We start from the raw sequence: 15,217 nt of genomic DNA, 5'->3' as shown, positions 1-15,217 counted from the left end.
TCCCATCAGGGTCCATTCATTATTCCATGACAAATGTTGATAAAATGTGGAAAAAATCTCGGAATGTTAATGGAAGTGATGGGAAAAAACCTCTGCCATCAAAGTTTCATGGAAATCCATCAGTAGTCTTTGTGTAATCCTGCTGACATAGAAACACCAAAGGGCCACAGGCGAAAACAAAACTTTCTTGGCGGAGGGAATAATGGTAATTACCGGATCACGGAAACCCTGGTGGACACAAACATGAGTCTAACAAAATGCTAATGTTCTCTTTGTCTGCTGTATGTGTAGATACACAGTTGGCTAACATGTTCATCATAACAGTCTTTATAATGTGTTAATATATGTCAGTAATGAGCAAATAAATCAGTTATTGCAGCTTTAAGTTGGATGGGAAGATTAAATTCAGCTCAGCCTCAGTAAGGTTGTAGAGTAGAATTTCTGTTGGCTTGATTTAGCAAGACAACATGAGAAAAAAAATCTGAGTTTTCTGCCTGTTTTAGATCAGAGTGGTTAGGACAGGTGAGCAGGCTGACAGGAGAGGCATAGTTAAGGAAAGACGTGCAACAAATATTGCTGCTTTGCGTTATAACCTTGAAGAAAATCGGGGGACTGGTATAAAGACAGAATTCCCAGCTACACTTAGTTGTTCATTTACTCACAATTGTGGGGTTTAAGCAGAAGCTAATGTGTCACAACAATTATCATTTAGGGTTGTAAAGATTTATCAGTGTTTATCCCAAAAATGAATAATATGAACTGAAATGCTGCATCACACCCTGTTTGATTCAGCTACAACCCTGAAAGAACAAAGTCAAAGAAGTGAGAAGAGCTTGAAAGCTATTGATTGACTTGAGTTTTCTGTTCTTGACTCTAACCAAACACATTGTGTGTTCATTAATATGTACGATATAAACAACAACTAACAGTTTTTTTCTGCTTTCCTGGTAACACGATACTAAAGAGCTGCAAAATAAGATTCCCAATAGCAGTGTGGTAGATTTGGTTTCATGTCCGGAGCAGTTCTCTAACATTTTGACATTAATCACCTCTTCTGATTTTTTTGTTTTTGATCTTGAAAATCCTCCTAAACCAGCAGCCTGTCCCTGTCTGATCATCTTTGTGTAAGAGGTGGTGTCTCATACTGTTTCCTTGATTTCAGAAGTTTGGCAGCAACCAGTCAAAGCCTGAGTTCACTGTTGATCTGCGAGGTGGGTCAGTGGACTGGGCCTCCAAGGACAAGTCGAGCAAGAAACACGTCATCGAGGTATCAGATGCAGCAGAGCAGAGCTGCTGTCAGGTTTCACTTTACCTCGTAAATTTAAATATGGTGTTTTGGTAAAAAGTAACGTGGACTTTTCCTGCCTCAGCTGAAGACTCGTCAAGGCACAGAGCTACTGATCCAGTCTGAGATCGACAGTGTCATCAACGACTGGTACCGGGCCCTCACAGAGACCATCAACACGCATGTGAGGAGACATCTTTCATTAGCAAAATCATGAGATGTCAAAAGCGTCATCTTCCCTCTGCTTCATTTGTCCAATTCAAACCAGAGTGAAAACTCTATTCCGGAGAAGAAATAGATGAATATGGCTGGGCTGCAGTCCATTCTAGGCTTGGTTGGAAAGAATGGGCCTTTGGAGCGAAATAAGCCTAAACTGACTTGAGTCTGATCTGTATCTCTCTGTCCTCTCCAGGCCTGGGAATCAGACGAGGCCATTGAGGAAGACATGCCTGAGTCTCCTGGAGCTGAGAAACAGGACAAGGAGAAAGATCACAGGGACTCCAAGAAAAACAGAGGTGAGACAAACAGAGGCACAACACATGTACTGTATGTGTTTTAGTGGTGATAAAGAAATTGCAGAACCATTCTGATTGGGCCGCCTGCAGGGCTGCTGGGATTTTGGCTGTGTTGCTGTGGGGGACATTAACCGATGATCATATAATTATTATACTATTATCTTTACATTTTTAGGAGTAACATGATTTAAAATCACTATTATATTAACACCCCCCCCCTTTTATTGATCTATTTATTTATTTAAATTTCCCTTACCTCTGTCTGCCACTCATACATCTCGCTCCATACCCACATACCTACCAAACCTACATGACCAGGATATCATCACTGCACATCCATCATGTCACTGCCTCGCATGAAAATGTAAAAACAACCTCACACACACTCTAACCATGCATGAACTACCTTTAATCTCCTGGACTCTCACATTTCATCAAATATCATCAGTGATTACAGTAATTATAATTGTTAATCGTCTACATATTTGCCCGTCATCTGCATTTATGTTTTGTTGTCGTTGTTACACATTTGCTCCAATAATAAAGACTATTATGTATTATTTGAATACCCCTTTCACAGTAACATCTGGCTTATGTCTTTAATTTGAATGAGCACTGTTAGCATTCACTGCCAGGTCAGTGGCCTCTGCAGTTGTCCCAGCTGTTTATTAGCTCCAGATCTGTGTGGTTGTGATGGAAACACAACAACCAGGTGGCAGATTTTTGCTCTCTACTGTTCCCTGGTTTCTGACACATTCGTGATGACCAACCTGACACATGAGAAAGTAAAACAACAGAGAGGCAAACTCCTCCACTGGGAATGTAAAAGGAGACAATCAGCGATTTTTAGTGGGTCAGCTGGTGTTTAGAAGCACTGTATCAGTGTCTCTAAGAAATACACTCATACCCTTCCTGTCTTCCTCAGCCATGAAGACCTCTGTGAGTATGGACTCATCGGACCAGAAGAAAACCAGGATGAAGCTCAAAAAGTTTCTGATCCGTCGACCCACCTATCAGGCTGTCCGAGACAAGGGCTACATCAAAGGTATAAAGACAGAATACAGAAGAGGAAGTCACCACATTTTGGATCATCTGCCACTCTTGGAATGTTATAGCAGACAGTTGGAAACCTTTGTGTGTTTGTAATCACAGATCAGGTGTTTGGCTGCAGTCTGACCAGTCTCTGCCAGCGGGAGAACACATCAGTTCCCAACTTTGTGAAAATGTGCATTGACCATGTGGAGAACACAGGTACGAGCTCATTTCATCTGCTCTCATCTCCAGGTCTGTCATAGAGGTGGAAACAACCAAACGCTTTGTTGATTTGAATCATTTTGTTTGATGCATCACAGCTCATGACTTGGAGACATCATGGTGCTCCAAAAGTTTTCTGTTCAGTAGCCAATCAACCGATCAGTCGATCAACTGATCAATCAATCTTTATTTGAATAGCACCATTTCACAGCCAAAGTTATCTGAAAACCCAACATTTCCTGAATCTGCTGCTTCTTAATACAGTGTTTCAGATTGCAAAATAACAGGGTGCTTTCATCATGAAGAATTTAAAGGAAGTGAAACATCATATCAGCCAAGCGTTGTTAGCTCTTTGTTCTTTAAAGAGCAAATTCGGTCATTATCTCCTCCCCTCATGCTGATAGTTCATAGCTGAAAGTCAGAGGAAGTTTTGTAGTCCACAAAACTTCACAGGAAAACAACATTGCAGCATTCTCATAAACAACTGGAGTAGACTGAGACAAGTTTTAAAATGCAAAAACAACCTAAAATAAAATAAATAAATAAAATGACTCCATACGGCTCATCCAGCCTAATCCAAGTCCCTAGATCCCAAATTGACAGTTTTTTGCACCCTCAACATGTGGTCAAGCTTGTGCACCCACCTCAGACAGGGTGCAGTAACACTTTCTGCTTAATAAAAGGTGTTAATAAAGTCTTGTCGAATTGCTTTGGGATCTTGGGTGTTAAGGAGACTTGGATTATGCTGTATGAGCTGGATTGACCCATTTTATTAATTTTTTTTATCTTATTCAATTTTATAGTTGTTTTGCTTCATTTTAAAACAAGTCCCCAGCTTCTTCAGTTGTTTAGGAGAGTACTGCAACTTTGTTTTGCTCCAGAAATGTTTTGTGGACTTTTAAATGTCACCCACCACCGGCCACGATACTGTGATTTCACTAGAACAGTTGCTTCTTAATTTCCACCTGTCCCCCCTTCTTTAAAAAAACTATTCAGACATCATATCAATCCACATTTTAAAAATACGGTAAGATTGTATAGGGACGACCTCTGCAAGAACACCTCTGCAATGCTGATGGTCAGTCTGATGTAAGATGGAGTGTCTGTGTTCAACTGCATCTCTTTAACAGAGGCCACAAGGTGGCGCAAGGACATGCCAAATGTTTGATCAGACAACTTTTGTCGGTGCTGTTAGTCAGAGGTGAGCTCGGCGTGTCAGACCCACAGTTTTCCCTCTTCTCATCCTTCTCCTGCAGGTCTCGATGTCGACGGCTTATACAGAGTGAGCGGGAACCTGGCAGTGATCCAGAAGCTCCGCTTTGCTGTGAATCATGGTAGGACCCCTGTCCACTGCCCGACCACTAACAGGCCTGAAACATTAATGCATTATATGGGATGGTACAGTGGCCATTTGTGGGATGTGTAATGAGCTCTCAGCGCACAGAACACATACTCTCTACACAAACACACACACACACACACACACACACACACACACACACACACACACACACACGTTGATTGTGCCGTAGTGATCGCTCGTCTCCATCACTGCCTCTCTCCATCCTCCCCCATCAGATGAGAAGGTGGATCTGGATGACAGTAAGTGGGAGGACATCCATGTCACCACCGGAGCCCTCAAGATGTTCTTTAGGGAACTTCCTGAGCCTCTCTTCACATACGGATCCTTCAATGACTTTGTAAACGCAATCAGTGAGTAACCCACTTTACTGTTCACATACACTATGAGCAGGCACTGACTATACATCGTTTATCTCTCGTTTGGCCACAAGATGGTGCTGTGCACAAGTGCATCTACTGACTGGCCATCTGTGTCTCTGCTTCAGAATGTTCAGACTACAAGCAGCGACTGAATTCAATCAAAGACTTGATCAAGAAGTTGCCAAAACCCAACCACGACACAATGCAGGTCCTCTTCAAACACCTGCGCAGGTAAGCGAAGACCAAAACAGCTCACGCACCAGTTTTAATATAATTCCGATTATAAATTAAAGTGTAAAATCCCAAATCGCTAGAAGGTGCAACGTTTTTGATAAAAGTCAGATATGTACTGTGAAGTACTGCAGTGCTACAGAGATGTCCTGGCCTTCCCAAGATGTCAGAAACATGTTTGTTTGGTGCAGATCCAAATGTCACATCATCAGGATTTATATTTGGGATCTACCAATATTGTGTTTCAGTGTCGATACTGATTATTAGTAATCAAAAAGAGACCAATATTTTGAACTGATATACATTTACAGTAAACAGGAAAGTGTTTAAAATTTAGAACAACCAGTGATGAAATATATTCATGCATTATTTTGTCCAGCCAACACATCAAAACCCAACAACTCTTTGATTATTCTGAGGAGAAAAGGAGAAAAGGCAGTGAATCCTCATATTTAAGGGGCTGGAACCAGCAAATGTTTGTCTTCGACTTTGACTTGAAAATGACAATTTACAAAACAGTCGGCCATTAACTTTCTTTAGATGGACTACACAGCTCTTGAACCCGGCACTGGCTCAAGTAGTTTCAGGCTCTGATTGTTTACCTTCCCTCGCACTGATCAGCCCGTGGGCAAACACAAACTACAACCAGGTTTACCTTGTATCCTTAGCCCACTGGAGCCTGTGGCAATATCATACGTTCACAATGACATTTGCCTAGGTTTCCAATTTGCATTTATATGGCGCTGTGTATGCTGTAATTCAGTACCTATGAAGTGGTGTTTCTTGAGGGAATTTATAGCGTGACATTCAGTGTATGAGTCTACGTATATCAGCGGGCGGATTTAATCTTCTTTTTTTCTCCCTTCCATGAATATGTTATTGTTTTGTGCATCTGCATGCAAGGATGTAGATTCTATTTAAAAAGGCTATTATGCTCTACCCTGGAGCCTTCAGCACTGCTACAGAGTGTGTGTCGTGAGGCTCGCCTCAGCGCTTGGTCTCGAGCCCGAAGGATGTGTGTAAAGATCGTAATGTTGTTTTTCTAGATGAAACCCTGAAGCTACACTAAAACGAAAGGTTGTCAAACAAATCCTCGCTTACCTGAAGCCATTTCTGACACGGTCCATGTTTAAATGTCCTCGTGTTCTACTTTTCTCTGCCTTCAGGGTGATTGAACACGGAGAGGCCAACCGCATGACCACCCAGAGCGTAGCCATCGTGTTCGGACCCACGCTGCTGCGGCCCGAGACCGAGACAGGCAACATCGCGGTCCACATGGTCTACCAGAACCAGATAGTGGAGCTCATACTGCTCGAGTACGAAAGCATCTTCGGCAGGTAGAGGCCCCCACTCAGACGAGGATGCTGGCTTCTTTTCCTTTTTCCCCTCTTTTCTTTGACTGAGCTGAACATTGCTGTGGACCAAGCAGTTGGAGGAAAAAATTAACATTCATTGACAGGACAGTTTACAAAAGTGTTGCACTTACAGAAGTTTTGGAGATGAATTTCAGAAAAAGGTGTACAGATTTCACCCGCGTTTCAGTTGCCATTCCTGCTGCGAGAAGCAGGCCGGACTATGGACAGTGTTTAAGAGTGGCCGTGATGACGTGCTAGCGTCCTTGTGGTTTTGGTGGATTTGAGTATTCAGGTGTTTTCACATACACTGGATCCCTGTGGCCAGTATTTCAAACTTCAAAGTGGAGCTGGTGGAAGGCAACCGAACCTTGGCGGATCGCGGACGGGACCGCGCGGCATTAAAAGCCAAATCGGCAGCCTCACCCCCTCTCTGAAGGAGTGAGCTGAATCCGAACTGGATACGTTTTCTGTGTCTTGGAGCTTCGTGTGTGATGTATCAGCCATGTGTGTTGTTGGACAAGGTCGAAAAACTAATCAGTGTTATGTTAACAGACTGTCTTTTGGCACTGGACTGGAGTTACAGATTGTGTCCCCAACTTCCCCTAGCAACACCCCCCGACCCCATCACCATAACCCTAACCCCCACACACCACCCTCACCTCCCCCTATCAACCAGTATTAAGCATTAACCCTGTGACAAGAGTGTCTTGTGACTTGAATGATGGAGGACTGACCCTGTCTGTGTCTGTGTGTGTGTGTGTGTGTGCGTGTGTGAATTAACCTGAGCAGAAGGATCCTTGTCTTGCCACTTTGTACAAACTGTATGTCGTATAGTCTTACGTGCTTTGGTAAAGTGTGCGTTAAGCTGCCGGGGGTCATTGTCTGTGCTCCCCTGTGGACTTCAGTGTTGGTCTCTTCAGTGGCAGGAAATGCCACCGAGGTCCTGGTTTTACTGGAAAACAAAGTGGATTTCTAAGAACTGCAATGTTACTCATTTTTACATGAACTGTCTCCGAGTGTCGGCTTGATGACCCTTCCCTTCAACTAAGCTAACATTAAAGAGTATCCAGAGAAGGAAAACGGTACTGGGAATATTTCAAAGGTTGATATGTGGGGGCATCCTGGTGTCAGAATTCAAAGAAGAGCCTTTAAAACCTTTCAGAGCATATGTACAGTGACCGAAACTAGTTGTTAAAATGTGTAATAGTGGCAGGTATGTATGCTTTGATGGTGAAATAGTGAAAATGATCTTGATTTTTTTTTGATTTTGTAAATTTGAATTAAAACATGACAGTACAAAGATAGTGGGAAAACAGACACATGATGGACTGTGACTTTTGTTTGAAGGTGTATCTGGAGTGTTTGCGCATGGTCAGCTGCACATTTTGAATGTAATTTTCAGGCTAACTGCTGTTTGTGAAATTGCTATGTCTAATAAAAAAGACAAACTAAAAGTTGAAACTGTAAAGTGTGCCTTTGTCAGAAAGGTGGCGTTAAATATTCGCAGCGTATGACGGGAGAGAGAAAGGTGAGTCTGCAGTTTAACCTTCAATCAGCTATAATGCTTCACCTTTCCCTCTGCTTTAATTACAGAATTGAATTAATCTACTCAGCTGATATCCTGGTTATTGAATTCAGTGATTAAGCTTTCGTGTCTCAATCAATTATATCCCTACCTGTTAATTATGAAATGAACTGCAGTATATTTCTGCAGATTTCTCAAATGCAGCACAACCTCTGCCACTCGGCTTCAATTAATCCGATTTCTCCCGTTATTCGAAGGCATTTTTGTCATTACTCCTCAGGTCAAACTTGGCTGCAGACCTGAAGGGTGTGGATTAATTGATGTCTAATTAGGTAATTGCCATGGTGCCAGTTTTGATTAAGAAGCACAAGGCAGGCCGAGTGCTAAGCAAAGCTGCTTGCTGCCGGCAGCACTGAGCGAAAGCTTCCATCGAGTGTTCCCCCTGTTTTTTTACTGCAGGTTGTGTTTTTGTGCAGTGGTGGCTAATATTAAACGTACAGAAGACCATCTCTGCCATAAAAAGGGGGAAGACATAGATTTAAAGTTAGGAAACATAAAAACTAAACTTCTTTACATCGGGTCAAAATGTCTGGTTCAGTCAAATTTATGAGATACTAATTCCTGATTATGAGCTATAATCAGAATGTTTCCCATTAAGCTGAAATCAGCATTTTGTTTTTTAAGCAACCTGTGTTTCAAACATCGAAATGTAAACTTCAAAACATTAACTGTTAACTTTTTGTCCTGATGACTGGCCAGTGTCAGCATGATACACCAGGCCTTCACTGAAGGACGAGCAGTGCCTCATGTCACCTGTGTCTCAGTCAGAAAGCTGCACTGAACACACCCCAAAGACCTCAAGTCAAGGCCAGCTAGCTTGTACTTTCTGCAACTGTGTTAAAGAAAATACCTATGTATACCACCAGGCGGCAGTAGTTGGTATTCGTCAGTCAAAAAAAGAAACCGAAGACTCCGGGCAGACTTTTCCATGACTTTCAAACCACTCCTAGCAGTACAGCACGTACGGCACACTTCTTTTACCCTTCTGCACGATCACATTTTGCTTGCAAGATCTCTTCAAATTGTTTATTTATCTTCTTTTTTCTGGATGATTCCTCACAAGTGTTAAACATGAGTCATACGAAGTTTAAGATATCCGTATGTACCACCACATGTGCCCTCCTCCCTCCTCAGATCACCACCGTTCCTTTTTTGATGCCAAATCGAACCCTCTCCCCTCTGTTCGGGCCTACGTGTTAATTTACTGCAACAGGTTTAGCTTACACCTCAGATCTAGCTCTGTTTTGACAGCGCGGACCACCTAGGATTGGACAAACGTGTCGGGGGTAGGTAGCTCTGAATCATGCACCCCGTTGGAAACCGCAGGCCGTTAAAACAGAAACGCAAGAGAGGAGGGCCCCAGTATTTCCAAATGAGAAAACAATTAGATCATTTCTATAATTCATGGGTGCGACCACAGCTCAGGCCCAGGGAGGCTTTGAGTGTTTGAAGTGCTCCATATGCTTGCGGTGGTTTTCAGGCCCGATCTGCTCGCTGCTGGCCTGGACTTCTCCTCGGAGGCTGAGGTGTGGGCAGGTAATGTGAACAAGCCATTATGGAGCATAAAAGATTTATGGGTCTTTAGCACTTCCCCCCCCTGCTTCATTTGCAGGTGGACTGTCGGCAAAGTGGCTGCATGAGGAACTAAGTGGATGGGAGTTTTCTCCACTCTGGGGTCAACACCCCTCTGCTCTACCCACTGCTTTTTACTCCGAGCTCAGGGAACAAATGGCTGTGTATGTTTGTGATTATAAATCAGTACAGGGAGAGTATTTCAGAGGACACTTTTAAAGTATCATAATTACCAGAATCTCAAATACAGTATTGACTTCCGCTGCCAGTTTATTCCACTCTTAGAACGATGTTGTGACAGCTGACTGACCTCCTGTTTGTGGTCTCCAATGGCAACCGGGCCCCCACCTTGGCTCCCCATTCACTTATCAGGACTGATGTTCCGTCAACCTTTGGGAGGCCGGTGCCGCAGCCTTATTTACAGAAGACCCTTGTGACTCAGCAGAGCTGTTGTGACTCGCTGTGCGAGTCTTGTGATCCATCACATGCTGGATTTTTCAAGAGCCACCAAAACATTTCAGCGATCTAAGAAAGGGTCAGTTCACCCAGCAGCAGCAGCAGCAGAGTATTTATTCCTCTGAGGGCATCAGCTCTGCGCCCCCCCACTCTGCCCAGCACAAGGCAAAGGTGTTTTGCTCTGATAAAGAGACCTAGTAGTGGAAATTACGGATTCATAAGAGACAGATTACAATATTAGTCATAATGGATAAAGTAATCCCTGAGATTCCCAGATTTATAGGGTTATATTATATTAAAAAAAAGAGTCCTACTATTCCCATAATGCATCTATAGCATCTCTCATTATCTGTTAAAGATTAGAACTCCAAGCCCTAATCTGAGATAGCCCTGCAAAAGTTAGTGATCCCTTTAAATTCTTCAAAACACTGAGCACTACAAATACATGGTACAGTGCACTGTGTTCATGTTAATATCCTGGTAAGAATCAGGGGGCTGAGGCTGCCTCAGCACCCTGCACACTGCCTGCACCATCAAAGGTTCCCATGAGCACTTACAGCAAAACATCATGCAAGAGAAGAAGAACCGGTTCCAGTTGCAGAAATAACTCATTTGCTGGTGCGCTTTAATTCAAAGCCATCCGTTTTCCAAATGTGCTGTCATGGCTGCGGCGCGCAGCAGACTCGGCTGTGTTCTCACATGCATGGCAATGCTAAGTAAGCGTGTAAGTATTCCAAATGTCAGGACGGCTCATCGTTGTTATTAATGAGCTGCAGGCGGCAGGAGTGGATCATTTTCCATGGAAATTCAATGCATTTTAAATAGCAGTGGATCAACATTCCAGGCCAGGATTTACATAAGGTAATTGCAGGATGCTGAAAGCACCTTCTCGCTGGCAATGGATTTTTTTTTTTTTCCTCCCTCCTTACCTTCAGTAATACAATCAAGTCCATTAAGTACGCAATAAATACAAGGCAAGACTGTATGACAGATAATGGCCCTTCTACAGAATATCTATTTATTTACCCGTGGACAGTTACAGCGGCTGTTCCAGCGGACACACACCTCTGTACTCTGAGATGGCTAGTCCTCTCTTCACCTGCTAAAGATTTAACAGCCTTCGTCTATATGATATTCTCTCCCGCTGTAATTGAGGATGGAAGCAGGCTGGCTGTTAGAGAAGGAAGGCGTGCAGGAGAATTGAGATGAGGCCCCATGTTACACCTCTCTGAGGCCTACCTGCGGTGGCTGCTATGGGGGTCTGGGGAAATTAACTGTAGATAGAGTGAGAAGACAAAGACAATAGTGCCATGCCGTATGTATGCAGAGGTGGACGGGGACTTCAGTCATCCCAGCAGCACTCCTACTGCTGCTAAAAGAGAAAAAAAACACTTTGTCTTCTTCAGCTCTGTCAACCGGTGGTTCTACCATCTTCCTCCACGCTGGAATATTAACATCCAATATACTGTCTGCCTTCTCCGTGAAGTGGAGTACCCTGGGCCTGAGCCGGCAGTTAGCCTCTGTCGGTCTGTGACACAGCCTATTCAGCAGCTCATTAGAGAGATGGGCTGCGCCGGCTGAATGCCCCTCCTTCCTCTGCACCAACGCACTCTTCCCCTCAGAGACCCTGGATTATGGGTCGGTGGTGTGTTCTTGTTTTACAGTCAGAAAGTGCCCTGTGTGTTTCTTTTGATTAACACTGATGGATGGGACTGCGAGAAACGGAGGGTTCCCTGTTTGAGGGGGGAAATAAGAACAGCAGTGAAGTGATCTTCCAGCCAGGATGGAGATGTGAGGCTGAGGCTGTTCATGATAAGAACTGACAGTGAGACAGGAGGAACTAGGTGCTCTGATTAATGTGAAAAAGGGGGTGGTGGTCTGTTTTTTTTTTTTTTTTTCGTCTTTCCTCTCTGTCTCATTAACACTGTTGGCTCCAGAATGTGCTAACAGCGCATGTATTCCCCCAGTGCAGCCTTCTCCACTGAGTATGTAATCAGGACATTTCATCCACAGCCTTTTCAACACAGCTGTCTGATTGGAGAAAAGGCCCTGCGTAATTACAGAGGCCCCAGGTCCCCACCACTTCCCCTAAACAAATCACAAACAAGAATTTAATTAAAGGATCAACAGCCTCACACGTGGACGCCCACATCTGATCAGACACTTCTCCATTATGAGCAGTTCTGATTTGAAGTAGAAGTTTTCTATCCCCCTCCCTCTCTCTCGCTCTTTCTCTCCGCAGGTAGACCTTCAGAGGGAAGGCCGCACTAGTTTGCCAGCTCTCTCATAAGCTCATTGGATTTGCTACCGTGCCAACGTCTTACTTAATTAGCCTGCACATTTTTACGGGCATAAATCGCTTTTACATCACTGCCAACAGAGCGCACCGCAAAGTGGGTCGATCATATATTATGTTGATCCTCCTTGGCGCAGTTAAAGCCATACATTACATTTGAATTTGTCGAAGAGCCGCGGGCCTCCGGCATAATTCTTCTTTGTTGTGCTGTCAGCGCTAATCTCTCCCCAGGGGTCTCAGCATCCGCTCTCTCTTTCTTTCTCGTCGCTGCCCCCAGATCGGATGAGTAAACTGAGGCGAGCCAGGAGGGCACCCACACACCTCTTCATCACCCTGCTGCTCCTCCCAACATGCAAACCTTGCCTCCCACCTTCCCCTCACTCCTTCATCAGCCAGCTCAAGGCCTCAACTTTTATTCCCCAGAATAAGATCCCTTCTTGTGGCTTTTATACCTCTCTTAACAGCTGCACTGCTCACCATGTTACACTATTCTTCGTAAAACAATGAACTGGCTTGCTTGTTATGTGGAAGGCCATACTGATAAGACCACAGACAATGATGGTGCACGTCTTCCTTTTTGGAAGCTTTTTCCTAGTATGGGATGTTACAGGACACTTCCTGGCTGCAACTGATTGGATGAACGCAACTCGTGGACTGTCGGCCCCGGGATGCCAAACGTGGCAAATGTTCTATTATATTATGAGAAATTGTGTTTTTCAGCAGTTTTATAGTTTGGGCAGAGTGTAGTGCTGGACGCCTCTGATTTGCGTTAAGTAGCCTAGACCTCAGCCTACTGCAAGTGAGGAGTGGGCAACACCACACCCGATTTTTAAAAAACACAATGCATTGGTACCAGAATGCACTGGACGGCTGCTTACATACAGTCGACAATGAAAAGGGAGCAACTTTAATGTTTTGGTTCTTATCAAGCCTGTTTTCAACAAAACCTATAAAACACCGTCAGCACCAAGCAGCGCAGGCCCATGACCACAAAGTACATCTATTCAAGTTCTAACTTACAGTTTGTAATTGTATCAATAACAATAACCCAGTGATAAATAACACTAAAGAGAACGTTGTGCATTATGAGTAGTTTTACTACTTTAAGCAGTGTTGTAAAAGCACCCAAAAGTCTTAGCTGAAGTATCTATGTTGTGTTTAAATGTCACCCAGACAAACAGTACTTGAGTAAAAGTCTGAAAGTATCTTTTATCAAATGTATTAAGTGTAAGTACTTTATATGTATATGTACATATATGTCTATACTGTAACTACAGAGGCCTGATTATCAGGCTCATTGATTCTCAGATCTGATATTCAGCACTTTTTTTTTATTGTCACAGTCGGTCTCCCTTCAGCCTGATGCAGACAAAATATATGAATTTATAAATACCAAGTAAAGTACAAATAAAACTGTTGAAAAAATTACATTCTATCACTGACTGCTGTTGTTACTTAACTTTTAACACAGTCTAATGGGCTTCATCAGTAAACCGGCCCGACTCTGGTGCAGAAACGTGGGGGTGTAGGGAGAAATGGTGACCCCTGTCTCCATTCAAGCATGGCCTTTGACTTCAGGGACATTTTGCTCTGATTGCGCTTATATGAAACTTTGACTTTTTTTTTTTTGCTCAAAACTTCAATCAAATCACCACGCTACAGTGATTAAATCCACCAGGAGTTTCTGCTCTAACGCCGCGAGTGTGTTCAGGTCCGCCTCGCTCCCTGCTCTGTCTCTCCTCCCCCACTAGGGTGTAGTGAAGAACATGGATTCACGGTCTCCTCCGCGACCCAGATGCATACCTGCTCCAGGCTGCGCTGTTTATTCTCCTTGGATTAACTTCCCCAAACGTCCACCATCCTCCTCCTCATCATCTTCCTCCTCCTCTCCCACCTCCACACAGGGAAGGAAAAACAACTAGAGACACTTGGCTCTTCAGCACATGGCAAATCTGCCCTGACTGAGCTTGTAAACAGACAGACGCACACACACACACACACACACACACACACACACACACACACACACACACAGACACTCACAAAATCAAGCTTTTGCCACTGTTCTTCTCCGGCCCCCTCTGCATTAGCATGGAAGTCATCCATATTGATGCTAGGTGATTCATGTGCTGCCAGCCTCTTTGTTTTATCTTTTTTTTTCCCCTTGCCTCTTCGCCCTCTTTACCCCAGCAAAGCTTTCTGGGGATCAGGGGGGTGATTAAGGCGAGGAGAGACGGAGGAGTGGTCGACCGAGGGCCCCAGGGTGGTGGGGGTGGAGGTGGGCAGGTTTGTAGCCCCGGTCCCCCCCCGTGGTGATGAGGTGGAGCCTAATTGATTTGTCAATGTGGAGCCATCTGGCACAGAAAGATGGGGCTCCAACCTGTTCTCCTTCCTGAGGTGGGAGGTGGGGGCATCAGGAGAGATGGGTTGGATTACACACATGATGCACATGCTCTCGTTGGGATTTAATGGTATCTCATATTTGTGCGCTCACACACCTTTGTTGAAGCGCATCTTTGTCCGCTTCTTCGTCTAGATCATCCACACTAATCCACCGGATTACACAATGCCCCCCATCACACACCCACTGAATGATGATGGGGACAGAAGCCGTGACAGAGACCAGAGGGGTGGGGCCCCCCAGCCATCCAAAAAAGGAAACGCACACATCTCTTAACCCTCACACGGGGGCCCGGGCGGGGATCAAAAGGTCAGGGGTGCTGATGGACGCCGGAGCAGAAACGAAGCCTCTGGTGTCTTAATGAAAATGGCCTGAGGAAATGGGGACAGACAGAGACAGAAGGAGAGAATGGATGCTGCCTGCAATGATTAGGATCCCACCTCATCATCCCACCAATCCCCCCTTTTTCCCTTCATTTCCTTCTATCACCCCTCCTCTGACTGGGAGCCTCATTTCTCGGGTGGTTTTCAAAGGTTATGATAAGA

At 44.3% G+C, this 15,217-nt stretch overlaps 1 protein-coding gene across 5 annotated transcripts in view; it reads left to right on the top strand.

Annotated features, from left to right (window-relative positions):
• The window catches only part of arhgap12b (Rho GTPase activating protein 12b), a 63,176-nt gene extending 55,353 nt beyond the window's left edge, over positions 1–7,823 (top strand). For 3 of the 5 annotated variants that reach the window (XM_037079524.1, XM_037079522.1, XM_037079526.1), the window contains 9 exons: positions 1,163–1,267; positions 1,371–1,469; positions 1,698–1,800; positions 2,726–2,845; positions 2,953–3,051; positions 4,311–4,388; positions 4,633–4,767; positions 4,902–5,007; positions 6,174–7,823. In XM_037079524.1, the coding sequence (XP_036935419.1) occupies positions 1,163–1,267; positions 1,371–1,469; positions 1,698–1,800; positions 2,726–2,845; positions 2,953–3,051; positions 4,311–4,388; positions 4,633–4,767; positions 4,902–5,007; positions 6,174–6,348 (1,020 nt within the window). In that variant the 3' untranslated portion in view covers positions 6,349–7,823. The remainder of the gene's footprint in view (positions 1–1,162; positions 1,268–1,370; positions 1,470–1,697; positions 1,801–2,725; positions 2,846–2,952; positions 3,052–4,310; positions 4,389–4,632; positions 4,768–4,901; positions 5,008–6,173) is intronic. The other 2 variants (XM_037079525.1, XM_037079523.1) reach the window with 1 other exon arrangement.
• Positions 7,824–15,217: the final 7,394 nt, after the last annotated feature.

This window comes from Acanthopagrus latus, chromosome 19 (genome assembly GCF_904848185.1).
Source record: "Acanthopagrus latus isolate v.2019 chromosome 19, fAcaLat1.1, whole genome shotgun sequence".
NCBI lineage: Eukaryota > Metazoa > Chordata > Actinopteri > Spariformes > Sparidae > Acanthopagrus > Acanthopagrus latus.
Note: the sequence above shows the minus strand (reverse complement) of the source record. Positions and strands in the feature narration are given on the sequence as shown.